The sequence below is a fragment of the Myotis lucifugus genome, unplaced genomic scaffold (assembly GCF_000147115.1).
Source record: "Myotis lucifugus unplaced genomic scaffold, Myoluc2.0 scaffold_37, whole genome shotgun sequence".
NCBI lineage: Eukaryota > Metazoa > Chordata > Mammalia > Chiroptera > Vespertilionidae > Myotis > Myotis lucifugus.
In genome coordinates, this window is record NW_005871085.1 from 7,847,931 (window position 1) to 7,868,305 (window position 20,375).

The following is a 20,375-nucleotide window of genomic DNA, read 5'->3' on the forward strand; positions in this document are numbered from 1 at the left end:
AGACCATGGTTTTCCATGTTTGCATCTTCGAGCCCTACACAGTGCCTGACGTCAAACGTTTAATAGGTAAGCCACAGTGAGTGGGCAGAGGGATGAGAGAGGAGTTGGGCGGTCTGGCTGGCTGGCGGGGGTTGAGGAGGGGTATGAGGCAGATGACGGACGATGGACAGCAGCATCCTTGGTGAGTGGAAGGGCGAATGCACACAAGGAGTGTGGGCTCCTGGCGTGAGGCTGGACATGGGGCCGGGAGGCCAGCGGGGGTGTCTGCAGAGCTGGGCCTGGAACAGAGGCCGGCTTACCTTCTTACGCACCTGCTGCTCTTTGGCCGAATGGGCCTTCACGTGCTTGCGGAGGGAGCTGGGGTCCGTGTAGCGCTTGGAGCAGCCAGGGATCTGACAGGCGTATGGCTTCTGCAACATCAGAGAGCAGGGGTGGGTGAGTGAGGGGCCACCTGCCGGGCCCCAGGTCCTGCTGTGTGACCTGCGGTGGGGAGGATGACTGGCGAGGGGCAGGCTGCAAGCTCATGCCGTCCCTCCCTCCATGTCCCTGGCCCGAAGGGGTCTGACTGAGCCAGCCCTGCTCAGGGTTGTGGAGAAGGTGCCTGGCCTGGTAGTGAAGGGGGGGGTCTGTGTCTCAAAGCCACCCTCACGCTGGGACCTCAGGTCAGTTGCCTCTCCTCTCTGAGTCTCACTTTCCTCCTCTGCAGAAGGGGCCCACGGAGGGTTCTCCCCGCTCTACCCTGGCTCGGAGGAAGAATACCCTTCACAGCCCAGCGCTGCAGAAAGGCAGCAAGTGCACATGGAGTGAAGTGTGGTGGCTGCCTTGGAGAAGAGGAGGAAGAGGATGAGGAGAAGGAGCAGGGGCAGGGGGAGAGGGAGAGGGGAACAGAGAGGGACAGCATGGGGCAAGGGGCATGGACATGGGTCAGGCTGGGGTATGGCAGGACCCCTGGCTAGGAGCAGCTGACCACCCCTGGCAGTGGCGCCAGAGTCCCCAGACTGCCCTCTGGTCCTTCCCCGACAATCATGGGAGGCCAGGAGGGAAGTGGGTCTCCGACACAGACCTGGGGTGGCTGAGCATCTGTGCCCCTTACCCTCGGGGCTCCATCGCTCTCCTTGAACAAATCCATGCCCACTGCCTCCCTTGGTTCACACAGCTGGCCGTGCTCTTCCATACCCTTCATGACCCCCCTGGTGCCCTTGGACACAGCCCATCGCTGGCCAACGAAGACCCTTTGTCACTTGGGCCCTGCTTAAGTCTTCACTCCTCCTCCTGCCGCTGCCTCTGGCTCTCATCACCTCCCCTCTGAGCCTACCTCGACTCTCCTTCTACCTCCACCTCTCGAGCTTCTCACGGAAGCACCGTCCACCTGCGCTGCTGGGCTTGTCCAGCCTCCTTCTCAGGGAGGGTCCCTGGTTCCTCTCAGGCCCCAGGACTGACCCAGGGCCGGGTTCTGTGGGCATCACTAGATTCTGGGCTCTCCCAAGGGGCTTCCACAGCACCCTGCTTGGGGACTCCAGCGGCTACTGGGCTCGAACTCCCCCGGGCTTCCCTTTTTAACACATCCAGTGGCTCTGATTTCTCAGGGCCCGCTGGCCTCCAGTGGTGGTAGAGGGTCAGGAGAATGTTTGCAAGAGGTGGATTAAGTGTCAGGGATTGCTGTGCCCGCCAAACCACAAGGTAACCCGGCCCTCTGGACCCTGGTGAGGTTGGTCGGCCTCGGACCCACATCGTGGGGAGAGGAAAGCAGAAAGAGACAACCATACCTTGGTGCTGCCACGGAGAGTTGCCAGTTAAAGAAACGGAGGAGAGCAAAAAGAGAGACAGGGCAGTGAGCGGCTTGCCTTGCTGCAAGGAAGGTATGGGGCGGGTGGGAGACAGTCCTCCTCAGACCTGCCCCCCCACCAGCCTCACAGAGACGCAGGCATACATGCACATGCAGACAGACACAGGGCCCCGCTCCACAGGCCTGACCCCCACCCCGACATATGCACAGACACACACACAGCCCCTCTCTCACGGGCCTCAGCCCATCCCGAGCCTCTCTCTCTCTTGCTCTCTGCTCTGCCCGGCTCTAGGCCCTGTCCCTTGGGGATGCTGATACAAATCCACACGCTTTTGTCAAAAAGCAAACAAACGGAGCTCCGCGTGCAGCACTTGCCGGAAAGGGCACCAGGCCCATCTCTGCGTTTGTTTTTCCAGGGCCTGACGTGTGCAGAACATTCCTCCGGCCCAGCTCCCCCAGGCGCCCCCAGGAAACCCTGCGCGTGCCCCCGCAGCAGCCAAGTCCCAGGCCTGGAGCCCCTGCCGAGGCCCAAAGCCTGGGTTCTCATGCGGGCTCTCGGGGTCCAGCTGTGAGGAGGAGCCCCGCAGCTCACAGGCCTTCTGTCTGAGCTCCACAGTGCTCTGGTGCGAGCGCCCCTCCCTGCTGTCCCTGCTCGCCCAGGCTCACACCCACCCTGGAGAAGCCTCTCCACTTTGCAGATGAGGAAACCGAGGCTGAGGCTTTGCTGCCTCTCGATCCGCCGCCCTGAACGGTCCAGAGAAGTGGGCAAAGGAGGTGATCAGCCCCATCTTGCTGATGGGGAAACAGGCCAGAGTAGGACAGTGGTTTATTTAGGGAGTCTGTGCAGTCAAGAACTGAACCTACTCTGGGTGCCTGGGACACAGCCGGGTTTGGCCCGCATTCTGTCAGAGCGTCATAGGGCAGGAAAGGAGGGACTCATATTTGCAGTGCGGATGGTGCATCAGGCTAAACACTGCCCGTCACTGCCGTTGATTCCCATCTCTCTCTGGCAAGGTTGGTGTTTGAGGACACAGCCCAGAGAGGAGAGGCGGCATTCCTTGGGCCCCTGGGGGCAGGTGGAGGGCAGGGTTAGGACCCAGGCTGGTCCTCTCCAGGCTGTCCCACCGCTTTCCTGCCCACGGAGAGAATCCATGCTCTCTGGTGCCAGAGGGGAGGTGGGGACAGGACCGGGTTTCCTCTGGAGAGAAGACCCAGACTCCACGGGGCTGACCCTCTGGGTGCTGGGGAAGCAGCCTCGCCCCGCAGAGCTGCTTGCTATGTTGACGTGGGGATGGGTGCAGGCAGGAGCAGGCTTAGCGGCTGTACCTCCAGGGCTTCCCCAGGACCCTCTGGGGCAATGAAGGCTGAGATAACGACTCCTTCGGGGCCTGACCTGACCTAGCCCCGAGCTGTTCACACGCCTGGTGAGGGCCAGAGGCCTGTTGCTTCGGGGCTGAGTCCAGGAAATGCAGTGCAGGGGGAGGGAGGAAGGGGGTAAGTCAGGGTGGGTGACCCCGAGAGGCCTGGAGGGACTGCCAGGCCTGGGAGAAGGGGTGCAGAGAGGCCTGGTGCTACTGGGGCTGCCTGTGGCCTCTGGGAGATGTAACCAGGGGTCTGGGCTGGGCCCCAAGGGCAAGGGCTAGGCATACAAGAAGGTAATGACAGCAGGGGTTTTGCTAGCACCCCTCCTCCCTCCATGCCCCCAACACAGCCTGTGTCAGTGCAGCCTGAGAGGGAGGTGGTAGGGTCGGGTTCAGGTTGAGGACAGGGCTCTTCCTACCCTCGTCCTGTCTGCTCAGCTCCACAAGGCACCCCTGCTTCCCCAACAAGGGCCCTGGGCTTGGAGTAAGAGAGGCCGGGCTGCACCCCAGCTCTGCCACTTAGCCGCTGAGTGACGGTCAATGCCTTCATCTCCCTGAGTCTCTGTTTCTTTGCAAAATGGGGATAATGGAGCCCACCTTGTGGGGAAGGTTTGTGTGATATGGGGGCTGAGGGGAGATGTGTAGGACACGCTGCCTGGGCTCACCTGGACCCAAACATGACCCTGCTATTTTCTGCCACCCCCCATCTTTTTGGGTCCTGGTTTTCCCAGCAATAGAAGAAAGGGCTTGGACCAAAAGGCCCCCTACACCCCACTCCCCCGCCCGCCCCCGCTCTGACCCCTGCCGTTTCATGGCCTCCAGCTTACCCTGGAGGGGCCGGCTGCCCTTGGGCCTCTGTTTCCTCATCTGCATGCCTGTGCCCTGGACAGGCTGAGGTGGACGGCCACTCAGGTCTCCCGGCCCCCCACCTGCAGAGCTCCCCAAACATGTGCATGAAGAGCAGGGACACAGGCAGGGGGCCCCGACGTGGACTCTGGCTGCAGACCCGCCTTCTGCGGCCTGCAGGGCTGGGGTCCTCCCAGGCCCTGTGAGACTATATGAGGCTCACCCCCGAGTCAGCTCTGCCACGTCCCAGCCGAGCAGGCACTGTAGCTCCCAGAGCCCCGCTTCCCTCTCCTGGGAAACAGGGTAGAGACCCCTGAGTGGCCTTCAGTGCGATCACGGGAGGCCGTAGGGAGTGCTCTCGTAACCGCCGAGGGCTGTGTGCACAGAGCACACCCTCGGACGGCCCTCTGAGAAGCTGCAGGTCACCTCACTGTCTGGCACAAACAAGGGAAAGGAGGTGACGGACAGGCACCTCGGCCAGGTCACTATTTCAGGGCCCTGCTCACCCCAACTCCTCACCCACTAGGCTCAGGGGTGAGGAACAGCCTGTCTCCACAGAGGGAGTGGGGTGGGAAGAGCAGGGAGGGCCTGCTCTGGGGGTGGCTGATCACTCAGGCCTGGCGACAGGATGTGGGATGGTGAGCCCGCCTCTTCCTTAGGAGGTGCAAGGATGCTGGTGCCCCGGCAGAACCCACAGTGGTTCTCACCTGAGGGAGACTTTACTATCTCCTCCCCCGGACACTTGGCAATGTCCAGAGAGACCTCGGGTTGTCACAGTGGGAGATGGGAGGTCACTAGTGGACAGAGGCCAGGGACCCAGTACACCCTCTAATGACAGGATTCCCTCTCTCCCCAAAGGGTCCTCCTGCCTGAAATGTCAGTTGGGCTCAGGATGAAAGTGGGGTTTCTGCAGGCCCCGGCTCCCGCCTGCATTAGACAAGTGTGGGAGTGTGCACATCCCCCCACTTTCCCTTTCAGCCTCCCTCGGGCCTACCGTGTCGAGGTGGGTGCGCTGGTGCTTGGCGCGGTCGCTGGAGTTGCTGAAGGCCTTCTGACAGCCCGGGTGCTGGCACAGGTATGGCTTCTCGCCCGTGTGGCTCCGCAGGTGGATCTTGAGGTTCTCCAGCCGCGAGAAGGCCTTGCTGCAGCCTTCAAACTGTGGGAGAGGCTGGTGAGGGGCGCTCTGCAGCCCCGGAGGGCCCTCCACCCAACCTGGACATGCCCCCAGCATCCTCTGCCTCCCCACTCCTCACACCCCATCCGTCCTGCCCGAGGTCTCCAGGCCCCGGTTAGCTCCCCGTGACGTGCTCAGGGCCCAGACTCTATCTGGGAAGCCCTGGTAGGTCCAGAGAAAGGGCACCCTGACTTAGACATGGCCTCTGGGCTGCAGAAGACAGTGGTCTTTCCGTCTGTGGGTCCAGAAGGATCCCTGCCCCAGTGGCACCTGGGAACGATGGCTGCCGCCACAGGCCAGCCCGGACGGCCGAATGGCAGGGCACCTTGGAGCACATGCAGCTCCCGGTCTGACAGCCCTGACCTCCCTGCGCCTCATTTCCTTGTCTGCAAACGTGAGACTGTGGCCACCACTCAGGGCGATTAGAGATCCCAGGGGCAGGGCCCTGGCTGTCAGGGGCTCTGTCCACCGGAGCGCAGCACCGACACTGACCGCTGTCAGAAGAGTGGCCACATTGCACACTCAGTGTCCTTGATTAATCGTTTGGCCGTTTAGCCGTCCAATGCCCCCCACATACCAGGCCCCATGCTGGGCAGTGGGCGTGCAGTGGGTGCAGCACCAACACCCGAGGCGCTGGTCAGAGAGGGGGTGGGGTGGACTGAGAGCAACAAACACAGCACCCCCTGTGGCCCCAGGCTGCCCTGATCCACAGCCACTGCCCAGGCCCGACTCTCCCTGGAACCCCCTAACTCCTAACCACCCCTCCCTCCTCTCCACCCTGCCATGCATTCTGCTTAAAGTCCTTTGGGCCGGGCATTCGCACCCCTTCCTGCCCCTCCTGGCTCCCACCCACACACTGGAAACAACAGGACCCACCAGGCAATTTCAAGTCTTTGTGCAAGTCCCTCAGCAAGGACTGTCCTCTCTCTAATAACAATCCATCAATGCCCCGAGTCTTTAGAGGAGCTGAATACACCTGGCGGAGGTGGTCTACCAGTTCCTGCTCCCTCCCTCCTGCTTTCCCCACTGCCTGCGGTGTCCCCGCAGAGCTGGAGCGAGCTGGAGCTGTCGTGGGTGAGGGGAGACCAACACTGACCCGCACCTGCTCGGCCTGGTGCTGGGTGTTTGACAACTATGAAGTATTGGGTCTCAACACCCCCACTCAGGGACGAGGCTTCCTGTGCTGGCCACAGGGCTGGGACAAGGCAAAGAGGACACAGACCCCGTCGGATGCCAACACCAGGGGGCTCTGCTAGCAGCTGCCTTCCCAGGGCAGGGCAGGGGGAGGGACCCTCGGGGAGGAGACGACCAGAGGAGGCCAGTTCCCTCTCTGGAGCCGTGGGTTTCCCTCCCTAGGCCAGGGCTGGGCTGCCTGCCAGATCAGGACCACCGTACCCCACGCCTCTGGGCCAGGCAGCCGTGTCCCCGGGGCCAGTGCTCCCGCAAAGGTCCGCTTGGGCTTCCCTGCCTGTGTCCACACTGGGAAGACGTGGCTCCCCCTTCTCTGAGCTGGGCACTGGCTCCTTTCTGCCCCCACCTCCCAGCTTTAAAGCCCATTTCTCAGCCCTGAGAGGTCCGTGTCCCCATCTGGGCAGTACAGCACCTTGGTCACTCCCCACACAGGCTGGGGGAGGCGGAGGCAGAGAGACCCCAGACCTGGGTCCCCTCCCCAGGAGGGCAGAGCCCGGGGAGGCGCGCACACCCTCGGAGCAGCACACAGTGGCCACAGTTGTCCCGGAGGTGGAGGCGGCAGCAGCACAGAGGCGGCTCCCACCGCCTGGGGATGGAGATGCAGCACAGAGCGGGGGGCGGTATGTGCTGGGCGAGACACGCAGTCAGTCACGCCAACACTGTGCATTTGCTCCATTCAATCCCGGCTGAGCCCTGAGCAATGCCCAGGACACCATGGAAGAGGAGGCGACGAAGAGGAAGGCCGAGGGGAGGCAGGCCATGGGGCACGCAGTGCGGGTAGGGCAGTCTCCGTGGCGGCCCCTCTGTGGCTGGGTGTAGGGTACATGTGAGAGTGTGGGGTGGGCGCTAGTGAGCGAGGACCCTACAGGAGATCAGAGGCCAGAGAGTGGGGGCTCTGACAGCAGGACTCCACCCTGGGGACAGGGACCACGAAAGCGCCTTGAGAAGGGAGGACACGGGTCAGATATGCATTTGAGGAAGATCCCCCCAACACACACACACACTGGCAGCTGGTGACCGGGGACAGGGGACTGGGGGGGAGAGGCAGGTGTGGCGCCATAGATAATGGTCGCTGGGGCTGGACCTGAGGCAGAGGTGGTGGGGTGGGGCCGATGCCGGGGTGGAAGCCAGGCCAGAAGTGCCCTGGAGGTGAGGACAGGACCCAGAGACAACGGCCAGCCTGGGCGAGCTCCCTTCACACCTCGCCCTCGAAGCCCGGCCACACGTGCGGGTCGAGCTCCCTGGGGGCTGGTCCAAGGCAAGCCGCCCACAGCGGCTTTAGAGGCTGTTCCGCTTCCTACTTCCAGATGTTGTGCCTTTTCCATGTATCAAAACCATAAGGAAACCCTTTTTGGGGAGTAAACAGGCCACAAGCTGCCCCCTTGCTCTCCCCCAATGGCCTTGTGCCAAGTTCATCCCAATGTGAGGTGGGGGCCTCAGCTCATCCCTTTATTCCTCTCTGGCCCGAGCCGGGAGGGCAGGCATCTGAAGCCGAAGGGCAATAACTTCTCATGTGCTGTGTGATTTCTCTGAGTTTGTAGTTTGGGGGGGGGGGGCGCGGAGCGCACCTGACTCTCAAGATCGGTGTGTCATCTCCTCCCCTCCAGGGTCTGTAAGCCTGCCTGGCCAGCCCTCTGTCCCAGCACGGTTGCTACCAGACCAAGGCTGAGCCCCTTCTCAGACACCTTCCCTTCCAACTCACTGACAATTTAATTCATACATTTTTTTCAAAAGCCCTGGGTCTGTGGCTTGTTCACAGTCGTCCAACACCCCTCTCACCTGCATGCACCAGGTGCCGTGCTGTAGCCACAGGGAGGGATCTACTGAACTGCCCTGAACAGCACACCCAGGCCTGGCTGAGCTGTTCCTTCCCCCGGACCCTGTCCTTCCTCCCTCCACTTAGCAGACATCTACTCCCCCTGCTCAACCTTCCCAACCTGGCCACACCCTGCACGCATGGGTTAGGTTTCCCTGCACACTCACTGTGGCCTGCTCTCCATGCCTCCAGGCTGGGGGCAGGACTGGCATCTCAGCCAGGGAGCAAAGGGTGGGTTAGACATGCCATCCAATGGGGGTAAGAACAGGGATGCCGGGGCCTGGGGGTGCATGTGCCCTTGTGAGCGCACTTCCTCCCTCCAGTGTTCATCAAGGTACCCCATACCTGTGCCTGTGCCTGTGCCCTGTGCCCATGCCTTGTCCTGCCCTCGATACTTCCCGGAGCTGAGTTGCAAGCTGGGGTATAAGAAGCAGGCTGTCCTGATATGGGGGGTGGGGGGGTGGCTGTCTCTCTAGGTAGAACCAGAGGTAGCCGCAGGTGGGAAAGGGGTGCTGCCCATCGGGACTGGTCTGGGTGAGGATGCTGCGGGGACCTCTGGCAGAGTAACGCCCCCTCGGGGCCAGTATCCCAGTCATGCCAGGGGCCCTGTGGGTGTGTGGTCCCTGCAGTCCTCCCCATTCCACAACTGCACTGATGGGCGAACGAGCAGAGATGAGGACAGGAACATTCCTGGGTTCAGCACCTGTGTGCTGGCTCTGCTCGGCCCGATGCTGTCACTCGCATGATCTCGGACCTCTCCACATTCTGTGTGACAACTACTCCTCCCCACTGTCAGGAACTGAGGGGGCGGGGGGGGGGAGGGCAGGGGCGACCAGCACCGAGATCACACACACAGACTCGGGTGGGTTGACCGGGCTTTGGTCTTGGCTGCTCCACTGAGGAACGATCCCAAGCAAGTCCCTTCAATTCCTTGAGCCTCGGTTTCCTCGTCTGTAAAATTAGGTGAGTTCTACCAAACACGGACTGAATGAAATAATGCACAGTAAGTGCTTATCTGGACACCAAGTTCCTGCCCAATATTGTCGTTGTAACTATCATTTAAGGTCACAGGGCAAATAAGGAGTGGAGCAGCATTCTGCCTGGGGTGGCCGCTCCCAGGCCTGCTGCCCCTCTGCCCAGTTGGAGCGGGCGTGTGTATAATGTCCCACTGGTGTGATGGGCTCCCATGTCCTGTTTCCACCTCTTACTCCTTAGCCCTTCACCTTATTCCCCAGTAAGACCTGGGCTGTCCTTGCTCCACCTCAGGTTTCACGGACCCACAGAGCTAAAGAACAGAGGCCTTTGACTGGTCTGCCCTAACACTCTTGCCATGCCAAGCTCATGGGGACCGTTTGGGTGCCGGGAGCAGCCTCCATGTCCAATGAGAGCGTGGCAGACTTTTAGGGTGGGGATGGTTTGCAGGGCTCCGCCCATGAGCTGAGTGGGGGCTGGGTGGGCAGCAGGGAGAGGGGCCCCACCACTGTTGGGTTATGGGGTACAGATGCTGCCAGAATGGAAATGTGGATCTTGGAGCAGAAATGGAGCCAATAGGCACATCCCTCACTTTGGGCCTGTTTCCCTGTAGGGGGTGGAGGATGGGCCCCTCAGGCAAGGTCACTGTGACCCAGGGTGTAATGATGCTGCCATGGGGTCTGCACCAGAGGGCGGCCTTCCTGGCATTCTTCTCCCACCCCTGTTCCCTGAGGTCCTAGGGCTGATTCTGCTCTGGACAGACCCTTCCCCCTGCTGTCAGTGCCCAGGTGTGCAACCCTGCAGAGCAGACCTCCTGGGATGCCCCCTGCCAATCGCAAGGGTTAGGTATCTGTACGTAGGGGGCAGGGAGGGGAATGCTCCCACTGTGCCCGAGGGCACGAAGCCTGGACTAAGCCACAGTCCGACCTGCCATCTTTTCTAGAAAGAAGTGACCCATCAATCTTCAACATGAGGCAGCAACACTGGACCAGCCGTGGCTCTAAAAGCCTCTGGTTCATTCCCCTCCATGACCCCCAACCTTGTCAGCTGCCCTCCTCACTCCTGTCATGCACCCCTCCATCCTTCCACCCGCCCACTCCTTTCACCCACTCACTAACCTCTCATGTTTTTGCTCATTGACTCACATCCTCTTGCCTCACTCAGCTGCCCCCTGGCAGCCGGGGGCTGAGACTTTAGGGCAACAAAGACCACAAAACAGGAGAAAATGTATTAAGACCTACGAAGGGGCTGGTCACAGGGCTACCAGCTGGGGGAGCCCAGGGGACCACTGAAACCTCTTCGGAGGAGCTGGGCCTTGCTGCCTAGGCAGGATTTAGACCAGGGGTGCGGAACGTCTGCCTGTGGGCCGTATAAGCCTGAGAAAGCATTTGGCCTGGCCCTGCCAAGGCAACCGCAGGCCGGACTCGACATTCAATAAACGTAGGACCTTGCTTCATAGCAACATAAATTTATATTGAGTGAATTATATTAAGCAAATGATGTTTTAAATATCCAAATGGCCCTTGGCAGAAAAAAGGTTCCCCATTGGTGGTTAGACAAACGGAGGGAAAAGAGGGGGCGCGCAGGAGACAGGGAAGGGGGTGCATGTTCTGGAGACGCTAAGGATCTGCTGAGCCAGAGTGGAGGAAGCAGGGAGAGGAGAGGTGGGAGTGGAAATGGCGTTTGGGGGCTCCCTCCATTCAAACCCATGGGTGGCGATGCCAAAGGACTCTACAGAAACCACCCTGCACATCACTGATATGGCCCAGCAAGTGGGGCGACCTGAGCTCTTCACTTGGGGGACTTGTGCTGGACTCCCCAGCCCTGACCTGCCATCTTCCCCCGGAGCCAGGAGCCTGTTCCCCCTCCCAGGCCTCTGCACCCAACCAGCCGCCAGGCCAGGGCGACGCCACCTCTTAAACATCTTTCACGCCGGCGGCCTGCTCTTCTCATTCACCTGGTCCACTCCCACAGCACTGCTCACGCTGTCCACCTCCTCCCCTCCCAACCCACCCCCACATGATACCAGGTATCCAGACCAAAGACTTGCACCTACCGGTCTGTCCAAGTCCCTCTATGACGGGTGGGGCCTGTCCTCTCCATCTCCCACCTGCTGTGTTTCAGCAGCAGAGACGTCTGGATGCGAGTCTGGCCTCCACGCTTCCCAACTGGATGGCCCTGGACAAGTTCATCTCATTTGTCAGAGCCCTGATTCCTCATCTGTGACAGGGGCACACCTGTGCCCAGGTGTGTGTGGGTGCTCTCTGTGAACTCCACGGTACATGTAGCATCCTGTGGCCCATGGCCCTCATGCCATCTGTGCCCGCCCAGAGAAATACCTCTTGTTGAGGGTGACTTCGCAATGTCCTGGCCCAATAACCAAATGCACAACAGACTTGTGTGGCCAGAAGCCAAGGCTCACGTGCCAGGGGTAACAGGGTGGCTGTGGGTGGGGGGTACACAGGGAGGGGAAACAAACAGAAGGGACATCTGACAGTCCAGAAACAATGTAAGAAAGGGTGTAACGTTCTTATTATTTACCTTAACATGCGTAAACATTCAAATCTACCCTAAGGTGACACTGGGGTGAGTTCGGAGTGATGTAAGGGACTGGGTGACACCCGCCCGCACCTCTCAGGGGTGGGGGCTGTGGGGGCTGCATTTATGAGGCTCGCCCAGCTGGTGAGGCTCTTTCCCAGCCACATCTGCAGATGAGGAAACTGAGGCTCCGGGAGGTGACATCGCTTGCCCCAGGCCACACAGCCAGTAAGTGGCTGAGCTGGGATCTGACATCAGGTAGTGTGCAAGGCTGTCTACATGTGGCCTACCCACTCTGGCACTGCCTTAGGGGCTCCTATAGAAAGCACCAACACAAGGCTGGCTCTTATGGGCCATTACCGATTTCCAACTGGGCTGCCGCCCGGGTTCCCTTCCCAGGTGAAGGCCAGGCCCATGACTCGCAGAGCCAACGCAGGAAAGGAGGCTGCCTCCTTCCGCCTGGCCCCTGCGAGAGGTGATGCCGCCGCCCTGAAAGGACGATCGAGGCGGCACAGCGGAGAAAGCCCCGCTGAGGCACGGAGCGCAGAGGCTCGACAGGGCCTGTCCCCACATGTGGGGCGTGTTACCAAAGAAGATGAGAATAACGGGGGAAATACCCGGGAACCGACCGTGAAGCCCTAGACCATCTGGAGTTTTACAGTAACAGGCAGGGAAGAGTCAGAACCTAATTGGAAGAAGTCCACCGCAATCCATTACTGCTGCGTGCAGCTCACAGAACCCAGGGCAGGAGATGAAAGACAGGGGGAGCCATCCCGGAGCCGAGCCGGGGAGCGGCCACCCTCCTCCCCTCCAGGCCAAGCCCGAGGGCCCTTCAAGCTCTGGCTGGGGGAGGGCCGGGCACTGGATCGATGTCAGAATCTGCCCTCCCCGAGCCTTTCCCCCATGGGTAGCAGGGCTAAGCGAGATCATTCAGGGGAGCCCAGCCCGGTGCCAGCTGGGGCTGGGCACGGGGCCCTGGGGAAGGATCGAGGGCGCTGCTTCACATGCAAAGTGTGGGACACCCTGCTCTAAGCTGAAGGTCATGAGGTCACGCTGAGGTTTGTGCTGGGGCCCCACCAACAGCCTCAAACTCGGGCAAGTCACCTCCCACCTCTGTCCTCATTTTCCTTCTCTCTAAAATGAGGGCTACCACAAACGGCTGTTAGAAGTAAGAGGACATGCCCAGCGCAGGAACCGGCACACAGGGTGCCTAATGAATGTCAAGTTTCCTCCCTGCGGCTGACATGGCCCAAAGAGTAGGAGGCCCTGGTTTCTCATGCTCTGGCAAGGATCTCGGCACAAAGGGTAAGGAGGGGTTTTGGGGAGCAGGCGCGGGTGGGGACAGGGGAGGAAATGCCTCCAGTTTTGGCATTTGCCAGTGACTTGCTTCTAAACAAACACATTTCTGGTTTAAGGGTAAAATATATTGGGTTACAGCAGTCTGGCAGGCCATTTGGGGATCAGCTTCCCATTTTTGTACACTTTTAACTTACTTTGCAACAATGATTTGGATGGGAGAACTGTGTGGTGCCAGACCCTTCTCCAAGATGTCAAACAATTCTATGTTTGGCCAGCTCGAAAGGCCAGCCAGCAGGGAGCGGAGGTCCGTTCCTCACCCCACGTCCTGGGAGGGGGACTCTGGCCCTGAGGTTACCGTCCAGCAGGTCCCCATGGGGTCTCCTCAGAGCCTGTTCTTTGCCAGTCCTTGGGGGGAGGAGGTTGAGGCAGGAGGGGGAGGGACAAATGTGGGGAGTCCTGGGAGGTGTGGCTGGAAGGCACTGGCCTACTTGCTCTTTTCTTGAGGGTCTGGTCCAGCTTTGGGTGCACAGCGCCATCTGAATAAGCGATGATGGGGCAGATGTGTGCAGGAGGAAGACTAGGACTGTAGCAGCAGCAATCACATTTACTATGTACCCCAAACTGTGCCAAACTCTCCCTTAACAAAACCTCCTCCATCCCATTAGGCCAGCACAACAACCCCCTCATTACAGAGGCAGACAGGGAGGCCCGTGGAGTTCACGTGTGAGGGCCCCAGAGCTCAGGAGAGAACCCAGAGCTTGGGTTTGCCTCCAGCGCCCGAGCTCTGTGCCCCGGGCCACACTAGTGCCATCAGCAGCCGTGACGAAGGGGGTGCCCTAAGATCCAAGGCCAGCTGGGAGCCCTTCACATCAGCTCAACTGTCTAGGCCCTCACACCATCCAGAGAAGCTGCAGGCCAAGGGACCGGGTGGGGACACAGAAGAGGCAGAGGGAGAGGGGCCGGAGGCACAGCAGAGACACGCCCTCCCAGAGCTGGTCAGCCTGTGCTGCCCTTGATGAGGTTTCCAAGACGGTGGGGTGGGCGCTCCTCACCAGGACCACACTGAGGCTCTGGGCTGGTCCCTTCTCCAGCAGAAAGTCCTCTCCAAGCAAGAAATGGGTTCCTGTGCCTAGGCCACCCTCCCAGGGGTGTGTGGAGTCCCCCAAAGTAGGAGGTGCAGATGGGGGCTGAGTCTGCTCACCAAGCAGACTGGTGCATTTCGGAGGCGCTCCCAGGGCCGAGCGGTGGCTAGACACCATTTGAGATGTGGAGAGAAGCTCGGCTAGCAGCCGGGCCCCCAGAAAGCAGGCGGCACAGAAGGGCTCACAGACACATCAAGCCACCAGCCACAGACCCGGAAATGCAGACACACACCTACTCTGACACCTTCCTCCTGCCAAGCCACGTGCCAAAGTCAGTCCCAGGCACCAACACACAGCGCTGACTCCTACACACAGGACTCATGTCACAGAGACACACAGGTCAGCGCACACACGTTCAAGCATCTACCCAAGGACACTCAAGCCCCAGGCCCCACCATAGGCACGAACATACAAACTCCCAGACGCCAGACACGCGGACACAGCCTGAGGCACAGCACAGCACACGCCGGAAATGGGCCACAGTCTCAGCACGGTGAGCCTCTTGGTAGCTTGGGAGCACAGGGAGGAGACACCCAGACAACATCCAGAAAAGGCTTCCGTGAGGTCAGCAGGTGAGGACATCCTCACACCCTATCCAGCCAGTCCCGGGCGGTGACAATGAGCTGCAGGCGGGAGGGCTGGGCCCACTGTACCTCCGGACCGTCCTGGACCGCCTTGGCTTTGGGGAGGGCACACGTGGCCTGCGAGAACACCATGGCAGGGCTGCAGGTCACCCTTTGGCCCCGCTGACCTCTGGCCTAAGGCCCACTCCGCCTCCCCGTGCTCCTGCCACAGGCCATACTTGCCACATCCAGGCCTTTGCCCAGGCTGTGTCCTCTGTTTACAACACCCCTCTAGTCACCTGTCCAGCCCTCCCTTTCCTCAAGCCTCAGCACCCCCCACCTTCCCTACACCAGGCCTCTGGTTCTGCCTGAACCCCACCCTCGTGCTGAGGTTGTCCATCTCACTGCTCACCCTCCGTGCAGACCCTGCCCACGCCCTGGGGCCTTGGCTGGGGCCTGGCCCAGCCTCTGGGAGCTCACCCCTCCCCCCCACCTGGGGTCCAGTGGGATAAACAGGCCAGACTGGCCTGCTTCAGCAATCTCCCGTCCTCCTCAGACCGGCTCAGGGGCCCCCAGGCGGCTGGCCTGGGCCAGTGACTGGGCTCATGTGGGTGCTTAGTAATGGTGAATGGCAGGAACGGTGACAGCCCACGGCTCACACTGGACCTAGTGAAGGAAGGTCAACTGCAAGTAGGAACCAATGACACAAACAGAAACACCAAATGGAATCCGACCCATAGAGATAGAGATGACAAGAAGTAGGAAGAGACAGAGGCAAACCTTACCAGTGCCTCAGTCTGCAGAACATCCCTCCTCCCACCAGCATCTCAGCAACCCCGAGAGAGGCAGGCCCGGGTCACAGAGGCTCACTCGGCTTCTCAGCAGCTGGGACCTGCTGCCAATGCCTCGCTACCCCAACTGCCCCGCTGTGCAAATGGCATCAGCTACAGTGGGCAACTGGCTGGTTCAGCCACAGAGGAGCCCCCTGGGCCAGGTATCCTGGGAGTCCCTTTCCCTGCGGGGCCTCAGTTCTCATCCATCAAATGGGTACATACAGAATAGCACTGTGCATCCACCCAGTGCCGCAGGGAAGAGGTAACTGCAGAAAGCAGAGCAGACAGGCGTGAGTGCCTGGCTTTGGGGTTTCAAAACCCCAAGCCTCAGGGCCAAATGGAAAGAACTCTGGAGACAGAAATGAGTCACGCACCGTTAACATTTCAAACAGTTTTTCTGCCATAAACCCCTCTGAGAGTGCCCAACACTGGGCCTGGCACAGAGCAGGCTTTTGTGAATATCTGTTAATGAATGAAAGAACCAAGAACAAATGAGCCTTGAGGGAAGTGTGGGGCAGGCGGGGAGCCCCCCAATCAGGGGAGGCAGGAGAGCCTTGTGGGGAGGGCCAAGCTTCCCTGGCTCCTGCCCCTGGAGCGATGCTCCTGTTGGGATAGGGACACGAAGGGGAAGGAAGACACGTGTAAACAACAGGGTCTCTGAAAGTGGGGAGGCTCTGACTTCTGTCCTTTTGCCCTGGGGGTAAGCCCTGGGGGTGCTACACCCCTAACTAAGCCTATGGGACCTGAGGCAGAGCTGTGCTACCCGTAATTTGGGTGCTCAGAATAGGAAGGGAGTCGAGGAAAACGTTCAAGTTACATTTTATTTTTCTCTCACTTGAATTCATGGACACAGCAGGTTCAGCCTGACATAAATAAATGGTTCCACTGTCTGACCCCTCACGGGGACATGGAGCAGGGAGAAGGGAGGAAAGCTGCCCCGAGTCAGCCTCGTGTCACTCTCTCACAGAGGAAACAGAGGCTCCCACGGAGCCTGGGCTCAGGGCAGCCAAGGAGTGAGGGCAGCGTCTGGACTGAACCAGGGCTGTCTGACGCCAAAGCCCCTGCCCCTGTTCTCATTCAACAAAAAGCAGAGTGGACTGCAGACTGAGAAACAGTCGGCCATGGGAAAGAAATGACCAGAAGGAAGAAGGAAATGCTTCACGTCACCAGACAACACTAGCAGGAACAGCCACTGCATCGCTTTTCGTATATTCTCTGGGGACACATTTCCCTTAAGACCTAAATTCTCCCGCTGCTCAGCAGGTTGGAAAGCGCTGGTAGGGTCTGGGGGAGGGGCCAGCCTCACCTATGCCCAGGATTCCCCAGGGCCTGGAAGGGAAGCGGTGCCCTCTGCTGGGACGGGCGGGCCCGCTGGCCCTCGTGGGAGCCTTCCATCCGTGGGCAAGGGAGAAACATGCTGTGGGCACCACCCCAACGGAAACAGAGTGATAACTAGATGATAAAGCAGGAAGGGGTCCTCAAGGAAAACACGCCGCAAGGCACTTCTCTGGGAACCCAGGTGGCAGGAGGGCATTCTGGGAGCAGGCCCGGCGCCGATGCCTGGCCTGGCCACGCTGCACCGCCCACTCAGGGCGCCACCTGGAACCCATTAGCATATGTCAGGAATCATGTAAAATTAAAACATTTAGCTTTGGCTTCTAAAATGAAGGAGGACAAAAAGAGAAGGATGCCATTGTGCTGAGGCACTCAGCTATGACTTGGGCACCAATACTTAAATCGCTGCTTTGCACTTGGGCCCAACCAGGGCTCTTGGTTGCCAGCAGAGGCTGAGGACTGAGAATGAGTCCATGGCTCCATCCTGGGAGAAGCAAGTTGGGAGCCTGAGTGGGGCTGGGGGCCTTCGATGGCTCTCTGCTCATGGCAGTGCCAGTTATATGCCCATCCTGCCCTTCTCCTCTATGGCCTCCATGTTTCCACCCTAGCCAACGACCCAAACCATCTACCCTGCAGCTGGAGAGAGTTACAAGTTGCAAACATGTCCCGGTCATTGCTCAAAACCCACCAATGGCTCCTTACTGCCCTCAGGATACAACTCAAGGCCTTGGGCCTGCTGTTCCCAGCCCCCCACCAGGGGGATCTGTGGGCCTGGCTCCTCAAGCTCCTCTTTCCTCTCTAGGCTCCAGTTACACTGACTCCTAAGCTCTTCCTATACTTTCTTATGCTTTCGCATATGCTGTTCCCTCAGCCTGGAATTCCCTCAGGTGTCAGAGCTCAGCTCCAATAGTGACTCCTCTACAGAGGCTGGGCCTTGGGGCAGGTCCTGGGCCAGATTCCTCGCTGGCTCTGCTCTGGCCTTGGGGTAAAAGCAGGGTGGTTGGACCAGGCTGCACAGGAACCTGAGATTCACAGTGTCTGTGCTGGCTGGCTCTCAGAGGCCCTCGCGTTACAGGTGGGGACACTGAGGCAGCCTAGAGAAGGCAAGGCTGTTAAGGTTTCTCCTGACCCCCAACTGTGGGGAAGCACAGGGCTTGGTTGGAAAGTCTGTAAGGAGGAATCTCCGAAAGGTCAGGGGCCTCTAAGGGGACCTTGCCGAAGGCGGCAGATCCTGCCTTGACTTTTCCAAACAAGTCTGAGCCCCGGGTGTTTTACTGGAATCTTTATGTTTAGACTTCAAAACGTTCTTGCTTAAAAGAGACTACAGGCACATGTGTCTTCTCAAGGATGCTTACCCTGGTGATAGTGTCTAATAGTTAATTTTAGTTCAAGCTGTTGTTACAATAAAAGCCTAAGGAGGCAGGTGAATGGGGCTGTTTGGTTCCTATAGCCAAGCAGCCCCTTAGCCCTCTCTTTCACAGAAACGTGTGTCAGAGTAATCCATTCATCCATTGCTCAGGGTCTGCCGGTCAGTCCCAGCACCCAACTTTGGCTTCCTTTTTAGGGCAGGTTCTTCCTGTCTTGCATGCTCATTCTGTCGTACAGAGTGCTCCAAAGTCACCCAGGCCTGAGTTCAAATCCCCTCTCCCTCCAACTCTGTGACTGGCAGACACCACCTAACCTCTCTGGGAGTCATTGGCATTAGGGGGATGGTAAGGAGGTAGTGTTAGCTCCTCCCGGGGCTATGGAGGATCAGTATCAGGCACCCACAACCCCCTGCATAGATGGAGAAATGGGGCCAAGGCTACAGGGCACGGGGAGTCAGTGGCAGGAGAGAGAGGGAGGCTACTGGTTCTGGGAGGCAGTCTGGCAGCTCACAAAGTCTGACTTGTCCAGTGGCACCAGAGAGCAGACTGTGCAGTTCACTAATTCACTGGCCCTTCATTCATTTCCTCACTCACTCAGCTAAGTGCACATTGCCAGATGTCCAAAATACACTGTTAGTGAAAAAAGCAAGTTACTGAACAGTAAAGGTATTATGATTCCATTCTAGTAAAGAATATAATTATCATACACAGAGGAAAGTCTGGGGAAAGTTTCTGAGCAGTGTAGTTAAGGGGAACTTCTCCTTTATTCTTATACTATGCTCACTACTTTCTACTTTTTGATACATTATACTTATTGCTTTATATTTTATAGAACTCTGTTTTGTTGAAGTTTTTTGTTTTTTTTTAAAAAGTCACGGAGGGCAGCATACACTTCACAGACAAATATGAGCTTCAGAGCTAAATTTCCTTCTTAGTCCTGCAGTGACTTTGGGTGAGCTGTCCTGGTAACAGGACCGTGGGACACTCCCACCCTCCACGGCCAGCGAGATCTGAGTCAGGTCTGGACTGATGCCCACTCTTGCCCTATGTGACATGAACAAAGGATTCCCCTCTGAACTCAGCTTCTGCATAAATATATGGGGACAATACGATGGCCTCCAGAGGGGACTAAAGATCAAAAGGACATGGATGGTGACCCACTTTCAAAACGTCTGGGATGAAGCACATGATGACGACAGCTGTGCACCTGCACCAGGAAACCTGAGGCCGACCCCACTAGATGCACTAGGGACACAGAGGACTCCTCACAGGGTTCCACACGAGGGGACCAGTGATGGCTGAGGAGTCTCAGGAGACAGAGTGGCTGGTTTAATTGAATAGTGGTGATAGGCGGGCTCAGTCCCAGGGCAGAGGACATTCAGGCAGGTCTGAGCCACAGGCCTGGGCAGGAAGGAGCAACTGCTCCTTCAACACCCATCTCTGAACCAGCTGGATGGGGTGTGGGTTTTGGGTCAGGCAGACCTGGGTTCAAGTCCCAGCTCTGCTTCTTACTGACTGTGTCCTTGGGCATGTTACTTAGCTTCCCTGGTCCAGTGTTGTCTTCTGGAAAACAGTTAACACTCCTTCCTTGTAGGTTTATTGTAAGGGCCAAAAGAGATAAGAGAGGGCAGGGCCCAACACCTCGGGTTGGGAAAGGGCTCCACCCAGCAATACAACATGCTAGAGATGGGTGTCACACTCCATGCAGCCTACACCACTATGCTCTGCTCCTGTCACTTTCTACTTAGAGTGTCCTTCTCCTGCCAATTCGCCTGGCAAAATCCTCCAAGCTTTAGCTCATATGCCACCTCTTCCAGGAAGCCTTCCTCGATTTCACTGCTGTTAGGGCTAGGCTCCTCTGGGGTCCCACAGCCCTGTCCTTCCCTCATCACAGCCCCTAGGACTAAGATTCTAAATGTCTGCATCTGTGTCCTTCTCTCCCACCAGCTAGGGTGTGAGTCAGGCACAGGATAGTGTTAGTCCCACCACTGGCCTCTCACTCCAGGGCCCACCAATGGACTGGAGACACAGTAGGGTTCAGGACACGTTTTCTGGCTAGAACCATCTGCTCAGTCGGGGTCAGCCACCCTTGTTCACCCTCTCCCACCCAACCGCACCTCTTGGGCAGGGAAGAGCTCTTTTTTATTTAAAA

General features: G+C 58.8%; 1 protein-coding gene across 1 annotated transcript in view; it reads right to left on the reverse strand.

Annotated features, from left to right (window-relative positions):
• The window catches only part of GLIS1 (GLIS family zinc finger 1), an 85,065-nt gene that overhangs the window by 14,405 nt on the left and 50,285 nt on the right, over window positions 1-20,375 (reverse strand). Inside the window, exons 3-4 of the mRNA XM_023752784.1 lie at window positions 4,988-5,149; window positions 300-410 (exon numbers count right to left, since the gene is read on the reverse strand). Coding sequence (XP_023608552.1) covers window positions 300-410; window positions 4,988-5,149 — 273 coding nt within the window. The remainder of the gene's footprint in view (window positions 1-299; window positions 411-4,987; window positions 5,150-20,375) is intronic.